This window comes from Poeciliopsis prolifica, unplaced genomic scaffold (assembly GCF_027474105.1).
Source record: "Poeciliopsis prolifica strain line A6 unplaced genomic scaffold, Auburn_PproV2 SCAFFOLD040, whole genome shotgun sequence".
NCBI lineage: Eukaryota > Metazoa > Chordata > Actinopteri > Cyprinodontiformes > Poeciliidae > Poeciliopsis > Poeciliopsis prolifica.
The window spans coordinates 2,569,786-2,587,008 of NW_026562415.1; the positions used below are offsets into that span (position 1 = coordinate 2,569,786).

Consider the following 17,223-nt stretch of genomic DNA (forward strand, 5'->3'; position numbering starts at 1 on the left):
AAACAATCTACTCTACTCCCCGCACAATGGGTCGCACAAGGGTCATTTTACATCTCCTCCCATATAGGAACAATTTTCCACAGTAATTTTGTAATTGTCCTGTTCTGAGAAAGTGACATGAAAACATGTGAAGGCAATGGAAGGGGATTTACTTGTTCTCACAGCGGCAGTAGTTAAGTGTGAAAGAAACTTTGTGTCTAAAATGCATTGCTTTAATATGCACCTCCTTGAATAGATGCTTAAACATCAAAAATTCCCTCAAGCAAAAACACTGTTTTATGAAAACACTGCTTTGTTCTATACATAGGTTATTGGGCTCATCTTTCTCGTGGCAGTTTGGACCCCATTCTCTGTTAGAAAATGATCTAATTCCTTGTGCTGTAGGTCCTGTCTGGATTCATAATGGTGTTGGAAATATCCATTTTGGTCCTTATTGTCTTAATAGCATATTGCAATTTCATCCCTGAGGTCTTCTATTGGACTGGACCTTACCATAGAGGTCACTGGAAAACTCCAAAAGCTTCCACGACAGTGTAATACTCAAAAAACCAGTTTCAGATTATTTCAGATTTATGCATTATCTTGCTGGAAGTATCCACCTTGACTAACTGAGGTCATAAAGGATGTGGCATTTACACAATTCTCAGTTGTACTAAGAGACTCAAGAAAATATTTACCAAACCATTAAAGCACAATCAGAAGCCCGTGACGGTTGATCCAAGGCAGGATGGATCCATGCTTTAAAAAAGTGCTTCTTTTGTGTTTTGCATCCTTGTTTTTAATTTGTCTAAACACTGGAAAATCTGGGTAATTTTTAGTCTAGACTATGATATTGTGAGAAGCAATTAAAGGTGTTTAATCATTTTATTGTCATGTCCACTATAAACATCAGAACTGTGCAAATGATTAAGTATTCATAACATTTAGTTTGACATTTAGGCTTCATGAGAAAACGGCATAAATAACCATGACGAACCATTTTTGTTTCACTGGGATGAATGCAATACCACACAACGTATCAATTACTGTATTCATAAAGGTGTCAGATCTGATTGGTTGCCCACTTTCTGTTTTTCATACAAGTAAGAGTGCAGAAGTATTTATGACCAACTAAATGTATAAATATGGCTTACCAGGATTTAATCTCTTTCTGTTTGCTTTCACTTATGGCCCACACAAGACACAACTCACAACACAACATGAGCATAAACACACCCTGACTCAGTGTAATTGAGCTAAAACATTTAGCATAATGAATATCTTCACTAATAAACCTTTGTGTTGGATATCTCGATGTACATAATACAACATAAGAAATTAAAATTATGGACATCTCTGAATAGTGCTACATCAAGGTATTTTAAGCTCTGAGTTGAAAAGAGGGATTTCAGATAACTTAGCTTTATCTTGTAAAATATAAAAAGCAGTCTAAAATTAAATCAGACTGAACTTTTACTTTTTTACATCAGTTAAGATTGGTAACATTATTTCTATGTGTTTAACGAGTGAGAATATCTGAGATTTAGTTTATCACTATTTTCCAACTGATTTAAAACAGAAAATGTCAGACACTGAAAAAGACACAATTCTTTTTGTGAAGAGTAAATACTTTACCAACTTTAGATTAAATGTCATGGAATTAGTATAGATTATTTTGTGAATGAAATGCCTGTTTTAATTTATTACTAATCATGTTATTGTAATTAGTGAGCTCAGAGAGTTTCTATTAGTTTGATCATGTTAGTTTTCGATTGTCCTGTTTTCCTTTCTTTTTGTTCTTCTCTAGAGAAGTACGCAAGCCCAAAGACACTAACACACATTCACAGCCAATAAATAAGTACGACTTCATGAGAAGACTATGGTAAACTTGTACTAACCTGAACTTGGATTTGGAGATCCTAATTCTGGAACACAGAAAACAAAATGGATTATACAAAAACACATAGCACACAGACAGACAAAAAACACAAGACAGAGGTGATTTGAAAAGGATAAAGGGGAATATAGCTTCCCCTGTTTTTGTAAAACGATTTGCAGCATATGTTTGTTGATCAAACTGTACTTGTTTTGCATATTTTACAGGTAAGAATTTTGTTGCAGATGATCAAAGAAAATATTTGCCAAATGGTGAATTGGACCAGGTTTAAGCAGCCATATTAGATCTTGGGCATAGCCCAACAAAATTAATGCTGTGGTGTAAAAAAACATAATTCGTCAATGGAAAGAAAGTTTATTGATTGTTCACCACTGTAACAGGAAAAAGGTACAACAAGGAGAACTGAGGACAAGATAGTATGGAGGACATTGTGACTGACGAGAGAAGGAGAAAAACCACGTCCATAGCTCACAAACTTAAATTGATAACTGCCGAATCAATCTGAAATCTATTTTTTTGTGAGATGTTTGTATTTGCGCTCTGGTTTGGTTGACAAATATCAGATGAACTGATGGAGCAGCTGACTCACTGGCTGACTGAACAGCTGACGGAAACAATGAAGCGTCTTATTGACGGCCCGAAAGAACGAACAGAATGACTGACTGGCTGGATATGGGACCTGACAGTGCATACTTCCCTTGTCCGTCTCGGTGAAGAGATCAGCAGGTGCTGAAGTAGCTCGTACCCCAAGGGCCTGTCTGCTGGCAATGCGAAGAAGAACTGACAAACACTGAAAGTCCCATTTAAAAAAAGAAAAAAAAAAGTGGAGGGAAAAAGCCTCCAGGAAAAACTCTATATCTGGCATGAAAACTCAATGTAACGTTTCAGTCAATGGAAGCTCTATAGTTTTTCCAAGTGTTGCAGAAAAAAAAGGAAATCTTCAAATCAACAACAAAAAATCAAGATGGCACATACTTTTGTGATTAATGTAAATCATAAGAAGTTATTGCAGTCTGATATGATTTAGTTCTCAGCTCTTTCCTCCATGTATACTAAGTTGAGTGGCTCCGAGCGGTTAGGTCATTAAAAAAACAAGCTGAGAGTTCATAAATCTGTCGCAACATTCCTGCGATCAAACTAATAAAACCAAATTTGACGACTGAGTTTGAAAACCAAAATGACCCGTTTTGTTTTTTCATTCTTTTTAGACATTACAAAAAAAAAACCCAAAAAATCACTTTCAAATTTATAGCAAATATTTCTACAGAGGTCAGGTTTTAAATGTGAAACAAGAAGGAAGAATTGATAAATGGGGTAGACTGAGTGGTCAGACAGATGAATGAATGGATAGGTGAAAATCAGAACAAATGGATCAAAAGACAGACTGGTAGATGGATGGATAAATAAATGGATTGGTCGATAGGCAGACGGATAAATGGATTAAATGATTTCTGGATGGCAGAGGGATGGATGAATGATTTGATCAATAGAAAATCTGATGAAGGACAAAGACCTGGATAAATAGAGAAATGGATGGACAGGTGAATGTTTTCTAAATAAACTTTACTTCTATGGTTGCGCTGAAATTATATTATATTTTTATATACTCTTCGTATTTTAGTTTTTCTGTCCGGGTTAATTCATTTTGACAGTATACGTATAAAACACAAACAACACAACAAGTGCATAATAACAGACAAATAGTGAACGTACAGATAAAAGGCCATCTAAACAGGCTCTCTAACTTTGTTCAGCAAATTGTTTTTGTGTCATATAGTTTTACTCTGGAATCACCAGTAACCTGTTCCATTAATGACAGTTTTGGATTTGCTTTTGCATGCTAAAGTAGAGGCTCGCCGGAGGTCACGGCTCCTGTGAGGCCCTGCGTCAAAGAAAGAAAGCATCTCGTTTGTTTTGAATAATGTAAAATCACAAGAAAAGCATCCGGGGATAGCAGGAGTGAGTGAGTCAGCCATTTGTGAACTCCCACAGGGGAGGAAGAAAGCGTTTCAGCGGCCAAACTCAGGTAGGGCAGAGACAGAAACACAGAGAGAGGAATCAATCACATCCCATAGTCGTACTCACGTCAGAAAACCCACGTAAAAATATATTTCAGTCTTTAAGTTTTGGCAGTGTTATTCTAGAAAGGTCAGAGGTCATGTTCATAGACTTTGAAAAAGAAAAAATAAATAAATAAACGGCCCCTGTGGGAACAGAATGTGCGGTTATTTGTCTCTTGAGTTGAATCACCTTCACCATAATTAAGGTTTTATCTGTGTGTCGTGTATTGACGACCTTCTGGTCCTTTACCCAAGAGCCTTTGGTGCATGAATGCCTGCATGACACAATGAGTTATAAGGCTAAGGCTGGTTCAGTTAGATCAATGAAGGTTCAGTTAGATCAATGAAGGACAGAGGCAAGCCAAGCCACTTGCACCATGTCTGACACAGCAGAGCTGGTGGAAAAGACAAAAATCCTGGCAAGGTGAGGAGTCCTCCATGGGAATGATGGTCGGGGATTGAGAGAGCTGAAGAAGAGGTGTGTGTGTGTTTGTTTGTGTAAGAGGGTGAGGTACTCACGCCAGTCTGGTGCAGCAGGTCTCCCCCTCCACGTCTCCCCCGGGAGCGTTATCCGTGTTGACTGATTCGTTTTCACTGGCTGGCATGCTCACTGAGAGAAATGGGTAAAGACAAAAGGAAAATAAAGAAAAATATGAGAATGAGTCAGGAAGAAACAAAAAAAAAAAGCTGTATAGCAGCATAAATGTGCAGGGGGTTTAACGTTTACATGGAAATAAAATGTAAGTTTCAAGTGCACGTTGGCAGTAGCTTCCAAAACGATTAAACTTTTTGTTTTTTCTTTTTAAACCACCAACTTTTATGTATTTTATAGAGAATTTCCACAATAGAGCAAACAATAGTGAATAATGCTGAAGAGGAAGAAAAAGGACACCGTTTTTAATATAATAATAAAGTGTGGAATGCATAAATTTATTTCCCATTACTCAGACTCTCCTACATTCAATTTGGTGCCTTCAGAAGTCACGGATGCATTCCTTTTGGGTCAGTACTTTGTAGAACCACCTTTTGCTACAATTACAGCTGCGAGTTTTAAATGTTGTCTTTGCCAGTTTTGCATATCTAGATATGGAAATTTTTGGCCACTTTAGTTTTTTGCTAAATAGTTGAAGCTCGGTCAGATCGGACTGAGAGCCTTTGTGAGCATAAATTTTCAAGTCTTATGACAGATTCTCAAACAGATTCAAGTCTGGACTTTGTACCTTTAGAGTGGTCCAACTGGCCCTACATACAAGTGTTTTATTAAGCTCTTATATAATTGTTTTCAGAGCTGCCGTGCATTCATCTCTTAAACATAAAAGAGAGTGACTTTGTAGTTTCTTTGTAGTCTAAGGAGAGGGCTATGATATCAGATGTTCTCTGTTCATCCTCATCTTTGAGTCTAAATTAAAATGTCTTTTGGTAATAAGAGAGCGCAGTTTAAGCCGCATATTTGTTTTCTGCATTAAATAAAACGGCTCGCAAATGATGATATTCAAGGATAGAGGGATGATTTAATATTGAGGTGATGGGAAGGACTTTGAAAAATGAAACACATTCATGGGTAATAACAGGAAAATATATTTTTTTTCCAAAAACAAGTACAAAATGAACGGACAACCGATAACAGTGAAGTGGGACGGGGAGACGATAATGGAAGTACTGAAGATGGTTTAGATGACAAGAGATTGAGCGAGAAAGAAAAGGAAGAATGTGGAGACGGCTGGTTGAGAGACTGATTTGAAATGATCCATCGCTTTTTATTGCTTCTGTCAGTTCAGGCTTGCTTGGGGGAAAGAGCCGCATTCCTTCATTGTCACTTCAGTATTTATTGCTACACCTGTAGGTATCAGAATCAGACACTGCACATGGAGTTCCAGTCCCCAGTTTGCCTGAACTCGTCACTGGCAAGTGCGTTACTCTAATTTTGTGCTTTTTTTTAAGTTTATTTGAGCCTTCTCTTTCTTGCATGGAATTAATGTGCAAAAGATAACTCCAATAGATTTAAAAGCGAGAACTTAATGGACAAGTTTCAACGGCGGTGAAGATTTCAACTACTAATTTGTCTGGAAACCGACTAATCTACAAACCATTTTGTAACACAAAATGTCTTATAAACTTGTTGTTTTAATCAAATTGAAACATAAAGAGGTTCACTTTTGCAAAATCTTGTCTCTGTGAGCGTTGAAGCCTTCGCTGTTAACATGATGTAAGTTTCCACACTTCGACATGTCCCTCCTGTAGCTACACTACTTGGTTAAATGCACTTGTGAGCAGCAAGTTTCTCCTGAGGCTACAAAGCCTTTCAAATACTATTCAAAAGCAGCCTTGTGCCTTCCCCTCAATGGAGCTATGAACTAGTTTAATACCTATTGTTAGAGTAAACCCCAAAGACCTGGTACAAAGAGACAAGAAACGAGGAAAATGAAGACAGAGGACAGCAGGGTAAAAAATGACTGGAGAGACAGAAAAGGACATGATGGAAACCGGGGTCACATGTTTTTTTTTGTGTATAAATGGGATTAGATTCTGCTTTAGCCTGTTAAGAATGCAAACATTTATTTGATTCTGGAGACTCTAGAAAATTATAACCAAACAATATCCTAACTTCACAGACTGGCATTCAGGCAGTGAAGTTTTGTCTTCCTTATCTCAACAAAATAACAAATATTTCTCACTAAATAGGCACCTAAGCTAATTGAAGAAAATCTCTCAAATCTTAAGCAAAGGATTGTTGTAGGCTTTTTTAAAAATATATTTCACATAGTGAAATGTTTGATGTATTCCTACCCGCTGGTCAAATTGAAAGATTTTATTCCTGGGTAACAACAATCATTCCCTTTTTAAAGCACGTTTTTGACATGAATTTGTTTTCATTTCCCTTCACTCTGATGCCAGTATAATCCAGCGCAATCAACTTGTAGAAGTCACTTAATAAATTTGCAAATGGTCATCTAGAAAATGATGGCAAGCTAGCTGCATCATGAAGATCAACGAACACACCAAACAATTGAGGGATGAAGCTGAGAATGTAAAAGCAGGCTTGGGCTACAAAATATGATCTCAACCTCTGACACTCTTCACCAAGTAACCTTGATGCTGTAATTGTGACTAAAGGTGTTTTGATTGCATAATCATGCCAAACATTTCAGATTTGTAAAAAGAAAAAAAAAAAAACCCAGAAATTTGATACTTCATTTTCCTTCCTCTTCAAAAATATACACCACTTTGTGTTGGTCTAGCACTTAAAATCCCAATGAAATGCATTGACCTTTCTGACTGTAACATGACAATAAATGGAGAATTTAAGGGATTAGATTATTTTGCAAGGCACTGTATGTAAAACTTGAGTAGAAGTTGGAGAACTTAATTTTTTCTGAATAAAATGTCATATCTTAGTTTATGAGAGGCTGGAATTATGCGGGGGGTTTTAAAGAAAGGAATCTGAAACGACAAAAAGAGGATTATGTCATCACTTCAGCAAAGATGATTTTGCACATACTATTTATGCTTTGCATTGGCCTCGTATGATAACATTCACCTCTTATGTTTTCAGACAATCAAGCAAATTATTTCCTTTCAGAAAAATTTGTAATGTCAAAACTGTAAAGTTGTTTCTTCTCTTTGTCCCCATTCACATTGCAAGTAACCTTTTTAGAAGAAAAAGCAAAATTTTATATGCACCAAAGCATCGCAAGCCAATATAGAGAAGCAACAAGAGTTGCAATTTTTGGTAAAATTTTATAAAACAAGAGGGTTAGAAAATAATAATGCTTAAGTTTGAGCAGCAATCATTTGGATGCAGGAGTGCAAAAGGCACAAGCAAGACATTGAGAACAAACAAATTTACAGTGTTGAGAGGTTTTTACTACACACTAAGGGGTTGAAGCTCTAAAGGGAGCAAAAGATAGTCTTGCTTAAGTGGCAGGAGAGTCTTTACAGAAAGGTAGAAATAAAAACAAAGGAAGATTTTAGGCGTAGAAAAAGTGCTCGGGGTTGCAGTCCGCTTGCAGTTCTAGGATCTGTAAAATGTTAAACTAATGTCGGTCCATGCAGACAAACGCACACGCCTTACGAAGGAAAGCCGCGTTTTTCTTCACGGCTCCACGCAGAGAGAGAAAATGTCGACCTTTACCTGGGGACAGATAGTATGGCTCAACAGGACAAACACACACGCACACACTTGTATTTAACGTAGAGTGAGCTTCACATCAGCATTTCTCCTCCAGACAGCATGTGTGCATGTCAGAAACCAGGTGCAAAAAACATTTATTACACCGACATTTCTTCATTTAAACCATAGTTTTACTTTGAAAAAAATGAATATGATTGCTGCACTGTTTGTTCCGCCGTTGAGTAATAAAATTTTTCTATCTGTGTTTTATTTACCTAAAGTTCTGCTGTTTTGCATAGAAAGAAACACAATAAAGGCCAGAAAGAATGTTTATCTAGATTTCTATAGATGAAATCCAAGAAACAGTTTCTTACTGAGAGCTACACAAGGTTGTTTTTTTTTTTTTTGAGAAATATTGTATTTTTCTTTTTAACAATTTCCTTTATTGTATTCTTTTCATTGTGTAACACTTGCATAATGGATTCATTGTCTTCTAAATCACAACATAACTCTTGTAATGTAGAAAGATAACATAAAATCTTGCAAACATTGTCAGTAACTAAACCAGAAACAGAACATGCAAAGTGATGCAATAAAATACATAAAATTCATATTTTAAACAATAGCTGCAGAATTGCTGTAGCTCACTTAATTGTAAGCGATGAGGATAAATGAAACCCGCAGTCTTCTCTGCCATTTTATTCATATGCACAGTTACATCCGCATACACACACACAGCTTTTTAATAAAGTATTTTTTATGCTTTCAAAGAGTAATTTTATATTTTACAGTCATCTTAAATTTCTGACGACTATCACCGAAAACAACCTTCTCTTTCAAAGTCATTGCAAAATAATTATTTATTGTAGATATTTCCTGAAAGTAGAGCTGGTGTTACATTTAACATGACACCAGCTTCAATAAAAAATGTATCCAACAAGTTTTAGGAGTAGAATCCAAATGTATCCAGTGAATAATAAATTAACTTAAAAATGGACAGCAACAGTCTGCTACCAATACCAACCAGTAGCTGGTTGATAAACTTAACTGGTACTTGTGATTGAAGTGAGAATGAAGGTATTTCTCAGTGATTTGTCTCATGATAAATTACTTAACTCATCTGCAAAAAGCAGCTGAAAGACTCAACTTTAGTTTTATAATGTTCAAACCAAAGCATGATGATTAAGAAGCAAGAAAAACTGTAAACAAGCCAAATTTAAACATCTTGGGTTGAAGACTGGAGGAATCTATTATACAGATGATGCCAAATGTTTACATACGCTCTAAAATGAAACATAACCCTATTTTCTTATTGTTTGATATTAAACCATACTCATCAATTTCTGCTTAGTTTAGGATTAACAACATATTTCAAATTAAAGTAATAAAATTCTCTTGGTAATGATCTTACCAGCTTCAGACAGCATGTTCACAAGTTCTTTAACTTTCGTTCTGCTGTTTAGTCACACATTTCATTCCAAAACCTGCTAACCTCTGTGACACCGAATATGTACATGTTGTAAACACTCGTATAATTTAAACAAACGTTCATCAAAGACACATGGCGTAAACAGAAAGGGTATTGTACAGGTCGTGTTAGCCTGAAGAATTCATGGAAACATGCCACAACCACACATACCATCCGGAGAATCAGCAGTGAGTGAAACAAACAAGCTTTCTGGTCTTCATACAGAGGTGGACTGGGAACCTTCATATGGGACTGGCAATGCCTGTGGATAAAAAGCATGCGACAAGACGGCAAAGGCGGAGAGCATGCAGGTCGCATAGAAAAGGCCCAGCATACGCAATGTGCTTCTGAGATGACCAGGGACCAGTGACGTGCAGTGAGGTGCAAAGCTGGTGAGGCACCGACTTAATCATAATCGGACATAAAAATGTAGATCACCTACAAATAATAACATGTGATCTTTATGTTATTGTTTAAATAAGGAAATTTTGCCCATGTGGACAACGCTTGAGTGTGAAAAGACGATCCTTTAACATGCCATCCACAGCCGCGCTGCCACTGTTGTAGAATAATTAAATGAAACTTGGAAATGTAGTTATTATTAATTCTGTGCTGTGCTCCACACCAAAAGGAAAAAAAACGTTGAAGTCACAATGTCTGGGATCATGAGCGCCTCCTGCTCTGAGGCAAGAGAACAGCCTGCCTCACCTCGAATCTGTTCTCTGCCTTTTACGATCGCTCCTCAGTACAGGAAACACGTTAAACACACAGTTAGTGACAAAAACACTGTACATTATGTGCATAGGCTAAATTATGGAAAGTCAGTTCATATATTAAACACAAACTGAATGGCAGTGCAGTTAGCGAGAGGTTGTGCAATCCCAGGCGAGGCTCAGCTTTCTGCTGCCTCACCGGCTTCGCTTCCAAGCATTTGAATGGGAAAATCCAAAAATTCAGCGATTTTTGAAGAAAATATAATCAAACTTCGGTTAAGCTAAATAAAATAATTTATATTGCTATTTTCGTCCTTTGGTTTGTACTGTAAAATTTTTATTTTTCATTTTATTTTTCCGTTATGACAGATGAGGCTCTGCCTCAATTGACTCCCCTGACCACATGTCACTGCTTAGGACACATGCTAAACTGCTGCGATGACACAATAAGACACAGTAATTGCATTAGTTCTAATTAGTTCTGCATTTCCCCCTTTTGGAATCGCTAAGTATATTCAAAAGGCTGCTGCAGAAGTGAGCCGAAGCTTGAAGACAGAAAAATGATAAGACCTGTGATAATCAGTACTGCAGTGATTACAACAAAGAAAAAGAAAAACTGGAAATCATTAGAACAAAACCCTGGTTATTTCCAATTAGCTGAATCCAATTATAAGCCCCTGGGATGTTTTAGAGAAAATGGTGGATCAACACAAAGCCTTAAGCAAAGAGAACAAGAGAGGAATTTCTGTTTCTGACAAATACACTCATCAGGATATGGTTTTTGAGAATTGAACTGTTTGCAGTTCTACTTGAGAACAATCTGCTGTTCATCTTAGACCAACACAATTACTGTCAGGTGAGGACATTTTGAATGATTTTCAAACCACATTCATCCACACACTGTACATCTGATCACACCTGAAACCCTTCGAACGTTTTCCCACTAATACTATAATAAACATGCTGACAATGGCAACTGACTCGTGCAAGTGTATCCGTAATAAACACAAACACGCATTCATGCTACAAAAGCCTAGTGCAAAGTGCACAAGCTACACATTTGTTGATCTTTATGCACGGATGGTACAGTGCTTTGCATTAAGACCTTTTTAATGTTACAACCATATCAGCATCAATGTAACAGTATCATTTGTATGTATTCTGTATAGTGCTTTGCAAAACACTATGTTGGCTAAAAAAACAGCCTCCACACCACCTTATATATGTCATAGCCAATATCAAAGCCTTCATGGAAAAGGAGTTTTGCAATGCACTGTTGATAAATGGTCAAAGGCATGATATGTCTTATAGACACGTGCACATATGTTTTTTTTTTTTTTTTGTCTGTCAGTTTTTATCATAAAGTCTCATCTTTTGGAAAAGAGTTCTGGTGATAAACTGTCCCAGGGCAGCAGAAACAGTCTAATTCATCAAACAGGAGGAGCATCCATCCATCTTAGTGATGGAGGCAAAGCAACTGAAATATTAAGTGACTTGATTTTTCTCCTTCACAAACAGAAATATGCTTAATCCTTTTGAAGTGCAAGTTTTGACCATAAAAACCTAGCATTTCGTCCTCTCAACACTTGATGGCTTGTCCAATGAAATTAATAATTCAGTGTTGCACTGTATCAATATTGATATGAACAACATTAGAAATTTGTGGCAATGTGGTGATTTTAATGCAACTGTTTATTTGTGACAAATAGCTCAACCTGAGCTGATTTGGTTTTGCCTGCCTGATGAGCACGGACCGGTAAAATGGTAACACATGAAGCTTTATTTTCTTGCAAACTGGGTCACTCTGTCTGAGACCATGTTAATTCACTGAAATCCTCAGAAAGCAAATATCATCATTAGATTAATCCATTCTCTTTTCCACCCATAATGTCATCAGTGTTTTGTTTGTTTTCCTTCTTTTGAAGACTGAATCACCAGCTCGGCAAAGAAGGTGTGTGCAGACAATCCATGCTGTCTCTGTGTAATTAGTTTTCATTCATTTCAAGTGCATGCAAGCTGTGATTCAAGCCTCCAAAAAGAAAAAGACCCTTTCTCCTTTTCTCATCGTCACTCTGACAAGCTGAATTTAAGCTTTTGATGTCAGTCTTGCAGGTTAGGAGGCTGTATTTCTCTGCCTCTTGAAGCAGGGATTACTTCTAGAGAAACATGCGTGGCTGCCTCTCTCTCCAATCGGGTGGCAGATTGAAACTGGGTGTTAATTTGTGGAGTGCATTTTTCGAGGTGTATACTGTCAGAACGTACATATGAATGAGTAGGTGCAGGATTGTGTTTGAGTGTTTGAGAGAAAAAGAGAGAACGGATGCAACCACGGGCTATAAGCTGCAGCATGACACATTCCAGTAATATCTAAAATCACACGAGGACTTTCAAGCAAACAGTATTTGTATTTGTCACACACTCAACAATCAGAAAGTCAGTTGATTTTTCTAAACTTTGCCAGAAATATTTCTTCGATGGAACGAGATCTGGCAAAACCTTTACAAATCCATGCTTGCACACAACGTTTCTCCCAACTTTTTATTGCGCTTAAAAACACGTGCACAAAATGACACCGAGCAACCAGAACAAGGTGAAATGTTGGCCCGTTTGTTGGTTGAAATGAATTATTGTACTGCAGTACTCACAGTTTCTGGGTTTGTCATCGTCCAAGCCCTCCTCTTCATTCTCTGGGTCGATGTCTTCAGCCTGAGTGATCCAGTCTAAATAGCCCTGCGATTGGACAAATAAATGCAAAGACGCGGAGAAGAAGTCAATGGGTGTAACAGTGGATCGGGCAATATGCATAAAAACAAAGCATTGACTAGTTAGACAGGGCTTTGAGGAGTATTTAGTCTCTTTGAACTTGTTCCCTTTTTGCAATGCAATTTAAGATTGGGGTAAAGTACAAATAAATATTGTTTTTTATTTTTGCTTGTGGCATGGAGGGGTTGGCTGGATGTGCATTTGCATGCAGAGTTTTCAGTTTTTTCTTCTTTTTTCATTTTTAATTAGCCTTCCTACTCAGCAGCGTTCTGCTTTATGTTGGTCATAAAATACACTGAAGACGTTCATGGGCTACAGATACTTTCACAAGATTTAAAAACGGTTTGAATTTCTCTTCCTTTGAATTTGGCAACCTATTCAATAAAAGTGACCTCACAAGAATTAATTCTTATACTTTGAAGCTAAATCATGTTTTAATTTTATTTTGTTTGAAAGAAGGAAAGGACACTGGAGTGTTTAAATCAATAAATACAACACATTTCCGCACTTTAGCTAATGAGTGACTGAGATCAACACTTAGTACTCAAACACAGCAGCCCACCTTAAGGTCCTCCTCCAGTTGCTGTTTTTCTCGTAGTTTCTGGAAGTCACCACGTGCTTTGGCTTTCTCTCTTTCCTTGGAAAACTCTCTGGGAGGGGGGAGTCAGGGTAATGGGATGGGGTTATAGGTTCAGGGAGGAAGAGAGAAGAACAAAGAAACGAAAGACAAGAAGAAGAATCTGATAATCCAGAATGAAAGTTTTTGGCAAACGTGAGATTACTGTGTTAACTAGTATGATGCAGCTTGCAGCATAGGGGAGGGGTGGAACAACCTGCTGAGGAAAAGGCAATGAGTGAAGGAATAAAGAGGTTAGTGTGCAAATGAAAATGGAAAACCTGAGCTTTTAGGCTCCCAATAGAGTCAGCTTTGAAGCGAAACCTTAAAGCGAAGAGGAACTTGGCTTTGGATAGTTAAGAAAAAAAAAAAAACAACAACTTCGGTCTTCCACCTCTGCTGTGATTCACCTGTACCTCCTTAGCCTTTAGATCTACTTTTACAAGCTTTGCTTTGAATTGTTTCTTTGATCATGATTAGGTTTCCATCAAATCAAAGAATTTAGTTCAAGTCCAAACAGTTCAAGGCGGTTTGCTTTCCATGATACAGTGCTTACAGATTTTTTTTTTTTGCTTTTATGTCACATCCAATTTTTATATTAGAAAAGATAGTTTGCTTTTATGTAAAATATATTTTTCAAATGAGTAGCTAACTGAAAATCATCACTTTTTGGAACAAAAAGCTGTTTTTCTGACCACGCTTTCCTGGCACTTAAACAAAACTGATAATATAAAGTAGGCTAAAAGCAAGTTGTTGAGGTCTAATCTCTCTTGCATGTTTTTATGATTATTATAACATATTGTCATGTTAGAAAATGATAGACAGTGAGGTGCCGTTACTTTAAAAAATATCAATTTATTAAAGTTAATTGAAAGAGCACCTTTCAATCAGGTATAATGCACATAATCTTTATAGACAATTTTGGTCTCGACTTTTGAAAGCTTATCAGAAGTTTACCTTACAATTCTTTCTAACCAGAAAGAGAAGTCAAACTTGAGGTATATTAAGATCACCAGCCTTTTTTAAGTAAACAGAGAATGATTAAAGTGTTCCAGGATTGGGCCAATTGTCCTTTTTAAAATCAAAATATGCTAATTGTTATGAAATCCTTTGCCAAAAAAAACTCCAAAAAAACAATGTCTTTTTTTTCTACTGTTCTCTGAAATTGCAACTGCACATATCATTTTGGCTGGGTTTAATCATGTAAAGAAAATCCAATGTAACAGCAAGTCGGTCAATGATTTGTGTTTATTTTCTGTCCAGTACAAACAGTTTTGATTGATGCACTTAGCAGGAGTCTGATCAATAAGCCAAGCACATTAGATGTAAACCGTGACACCAGCTAATTACTAATCAACAGTAAACCACTGTCAAAAACACATTTCAAATATATTCTTAAAATTAAGCTTAGAGTTTAAACACGTTTTTCATTGATTTGTTTATTTTGCAACACAGGATGTGGGAAAACTTGAAGCCTCCAGATCTCCACCTTTTAATCTCCCCATCAGCCAAATTACTCAGTCATAGTGGTAATTAAAAATAGAATTAGACATTTTTCATTAATGGTTGGTTTGCCAACTACTAGGAAAAAATTTGCAGGATTTATAATCTGTTTTGTGGTATGCTTAAGGCTAATGACCACTTGAAATACATATCTGTGGCCAAACTTCATCTTCCTGGCTCATCCTGCTTCCACATTTCCACATAGTGTTTTTCCCCATGATGCCAGGTGTTATGTGAACATAACTTTTCCCTCGTGCTGCAACTGAAAACCAGAACAGGAGGCTGAAACCCTGGTACTTGAGAGTAGAGATGGTATTTTCCTGTATGTATCTCGTTTCCCTCAATTGCAGTTTTATCACAGCTATGTCTACAAAAAGGTCTTTGCGCTTGAGTCGATTTGCAAATTCAGTGACTTAGTAGAAGTTGTGCATTTGTGGATTGGTATCAAAATTCCTCCACAAATGTGTCTCCATCAAAATTAAATGTTAGAGACTATGAACTACCTTTCAAAAACCATGACATCATCATCTATCTATTTTTTAAGTGAATGTAAATATGTATATATGTGCATTTGTGAGTATTAAAACTTCAGGCTTCATGCTTATTTTCTATTCTCTCTGCATCCTTTTTCTGTTTCTTGTCCTCTTTTGTGAATTCACATCACTTTGTTCTGCTGTTTCATGTCGCATTATATGCCGAGTTCCACTCAATGTTCCTGTCTCCAAATTGCACTGTAGCTGTTCTTGTTCCTGCCTAGCAATTAGTTATAATGCCAACCTGAGATGCCAATGAGAAACCAGTTGGTAAAAGGTCAGGCTGTGTAGTGTGCTGACAGCATCATTACTCAGAGGTTTAGACAAAGTCAGGACGCCAAACCAACCACAAGCTGTTTGGACCAGACAGACGTCTACTACTTTTTCCTGCACGTAACTAGGAGCTTCAAGTCAGATGTCATAATAAACAAAAGAGAAATGGTTCTGAAAGTAATAAAGCACAAACTTACAGAATTTTATACACTCAAAAAGAATTAGATTTATAGAAGCGCTTACTCTAGTCGTGCCAAAGTTGGGTTGAGCGGCTCACGTAATTACATGTTTAACAAAGTCCTACCAGCAATTGACAAAGATGTAGATTTTTTTTTTACCACAGGGTTGCTTTCTTTATTTTATGTGACTGTTTCCTGTATCAGGAGCAGCAGTGCTGAGTACAGACCTTTTCTTGATAGTAGTTATATTTCCCAAAAACAGCAGCGCTGTAGTAACAGAGACAATACCCAAAAGGTCTCTGTGGTCTTGAGGCAGAATCACAAGTGATTCTACTACAGTCAGCTAAAGTCTATCAGCAGTTTACATTGTTCTCTTGGGAAAAGTCCAGAGCCTCAACTGTAAAGAGCTGTGATGACAAATCTACACTGGATTGTAAAATTATTCATACCGCTTGTGTCCTTTCATAGTTCTCACTTTTACAAGCACAAACTTCTATGTATTTTATGGAGATCTGATGAGATGCATAACACAAGGTAGTGTGTTTTCTCACTTTATTGACTTACTAAATAAATAACTTTTAAAACAAGTAGTTGCACTTGGTTTCATGTGTTTGACAGAGTAAATGGGGTGAAAATGGAAATTTTTTTTTTAGCCTATCATAAAATGTGAACAAAATATGAAGCGGTTTGTGCATATAATGGGACAACAAAAGACTTACTTTTGTAAGGCTCACATTCATTCCCCCATATTCATGTTGTGTTTATTGAAAATGTCAGAATACGTAATAAGTGAGCCTCTAGTCCAGAAACTAAACTCTCCGTCTTCCCCAGAAACACAGCAGCAAGGGAGGGACAAGTTGGTTTTAAATCATCTCTTTTCCGCCCTTACCCGCTCAACACCCCCAAAACCAAGTTTAGCACAAAGAAGGAGCCGATGATGATTAAGGTCACAAAATAGACCCAGGGCCACCTGTAATCTACTGCGTCATTCACCTAGGAGATGGAGCATGGAAGAGGAAATGGTCCAGGGACAAGAAAGACAAAAAAAGAAAGATGACGGGATAAGAAGGACAGACATTCATGGGGAAAAAAAGGGAAGAAGAAGGGAGCAAGGGAAGGAGTTAAAAA

The 17,223-nt window shown here is 37.0% G+C and overlaps 1 protein-coding gene across 1 annotated transcript in view; it reads right to left on the reverse strand.

Moving 5' to 3' along the window:
- cacna1c (calcium channel, voltage-dependent, L type, alpha 1C subunit) overlaps positions 1-17,223 on the reverse strand; it is a 176,698-nt gene that overhangs the window by 39,507 nt on the left and 119,968 nt on the right. The window contains exons 9-13 of the mRNA XM_055054866.1: positions 13,554-13,641; positions 12,874-12,958; positions 8,000-8,068; positions 4,456-4,546; positions 1,878-1,904 (exon numbers count right to left, since the gene is read on the reverse strand). Coding sequence (XP_054910841.1) covers positions 1,878-1,904; positions 4,456-4,546; positions 8,000-8,068; positions 12,874-12,958; positions 13,554-13,641 — 360 coding nt within the window. The remainder of the gene's footprint in view (positions 1-1,877; positions 1,905-4,455; positions 4,547-7,999; positions 8,069-12,873; positions 12,959-13,553; positions 13,642-17,223) is intronic.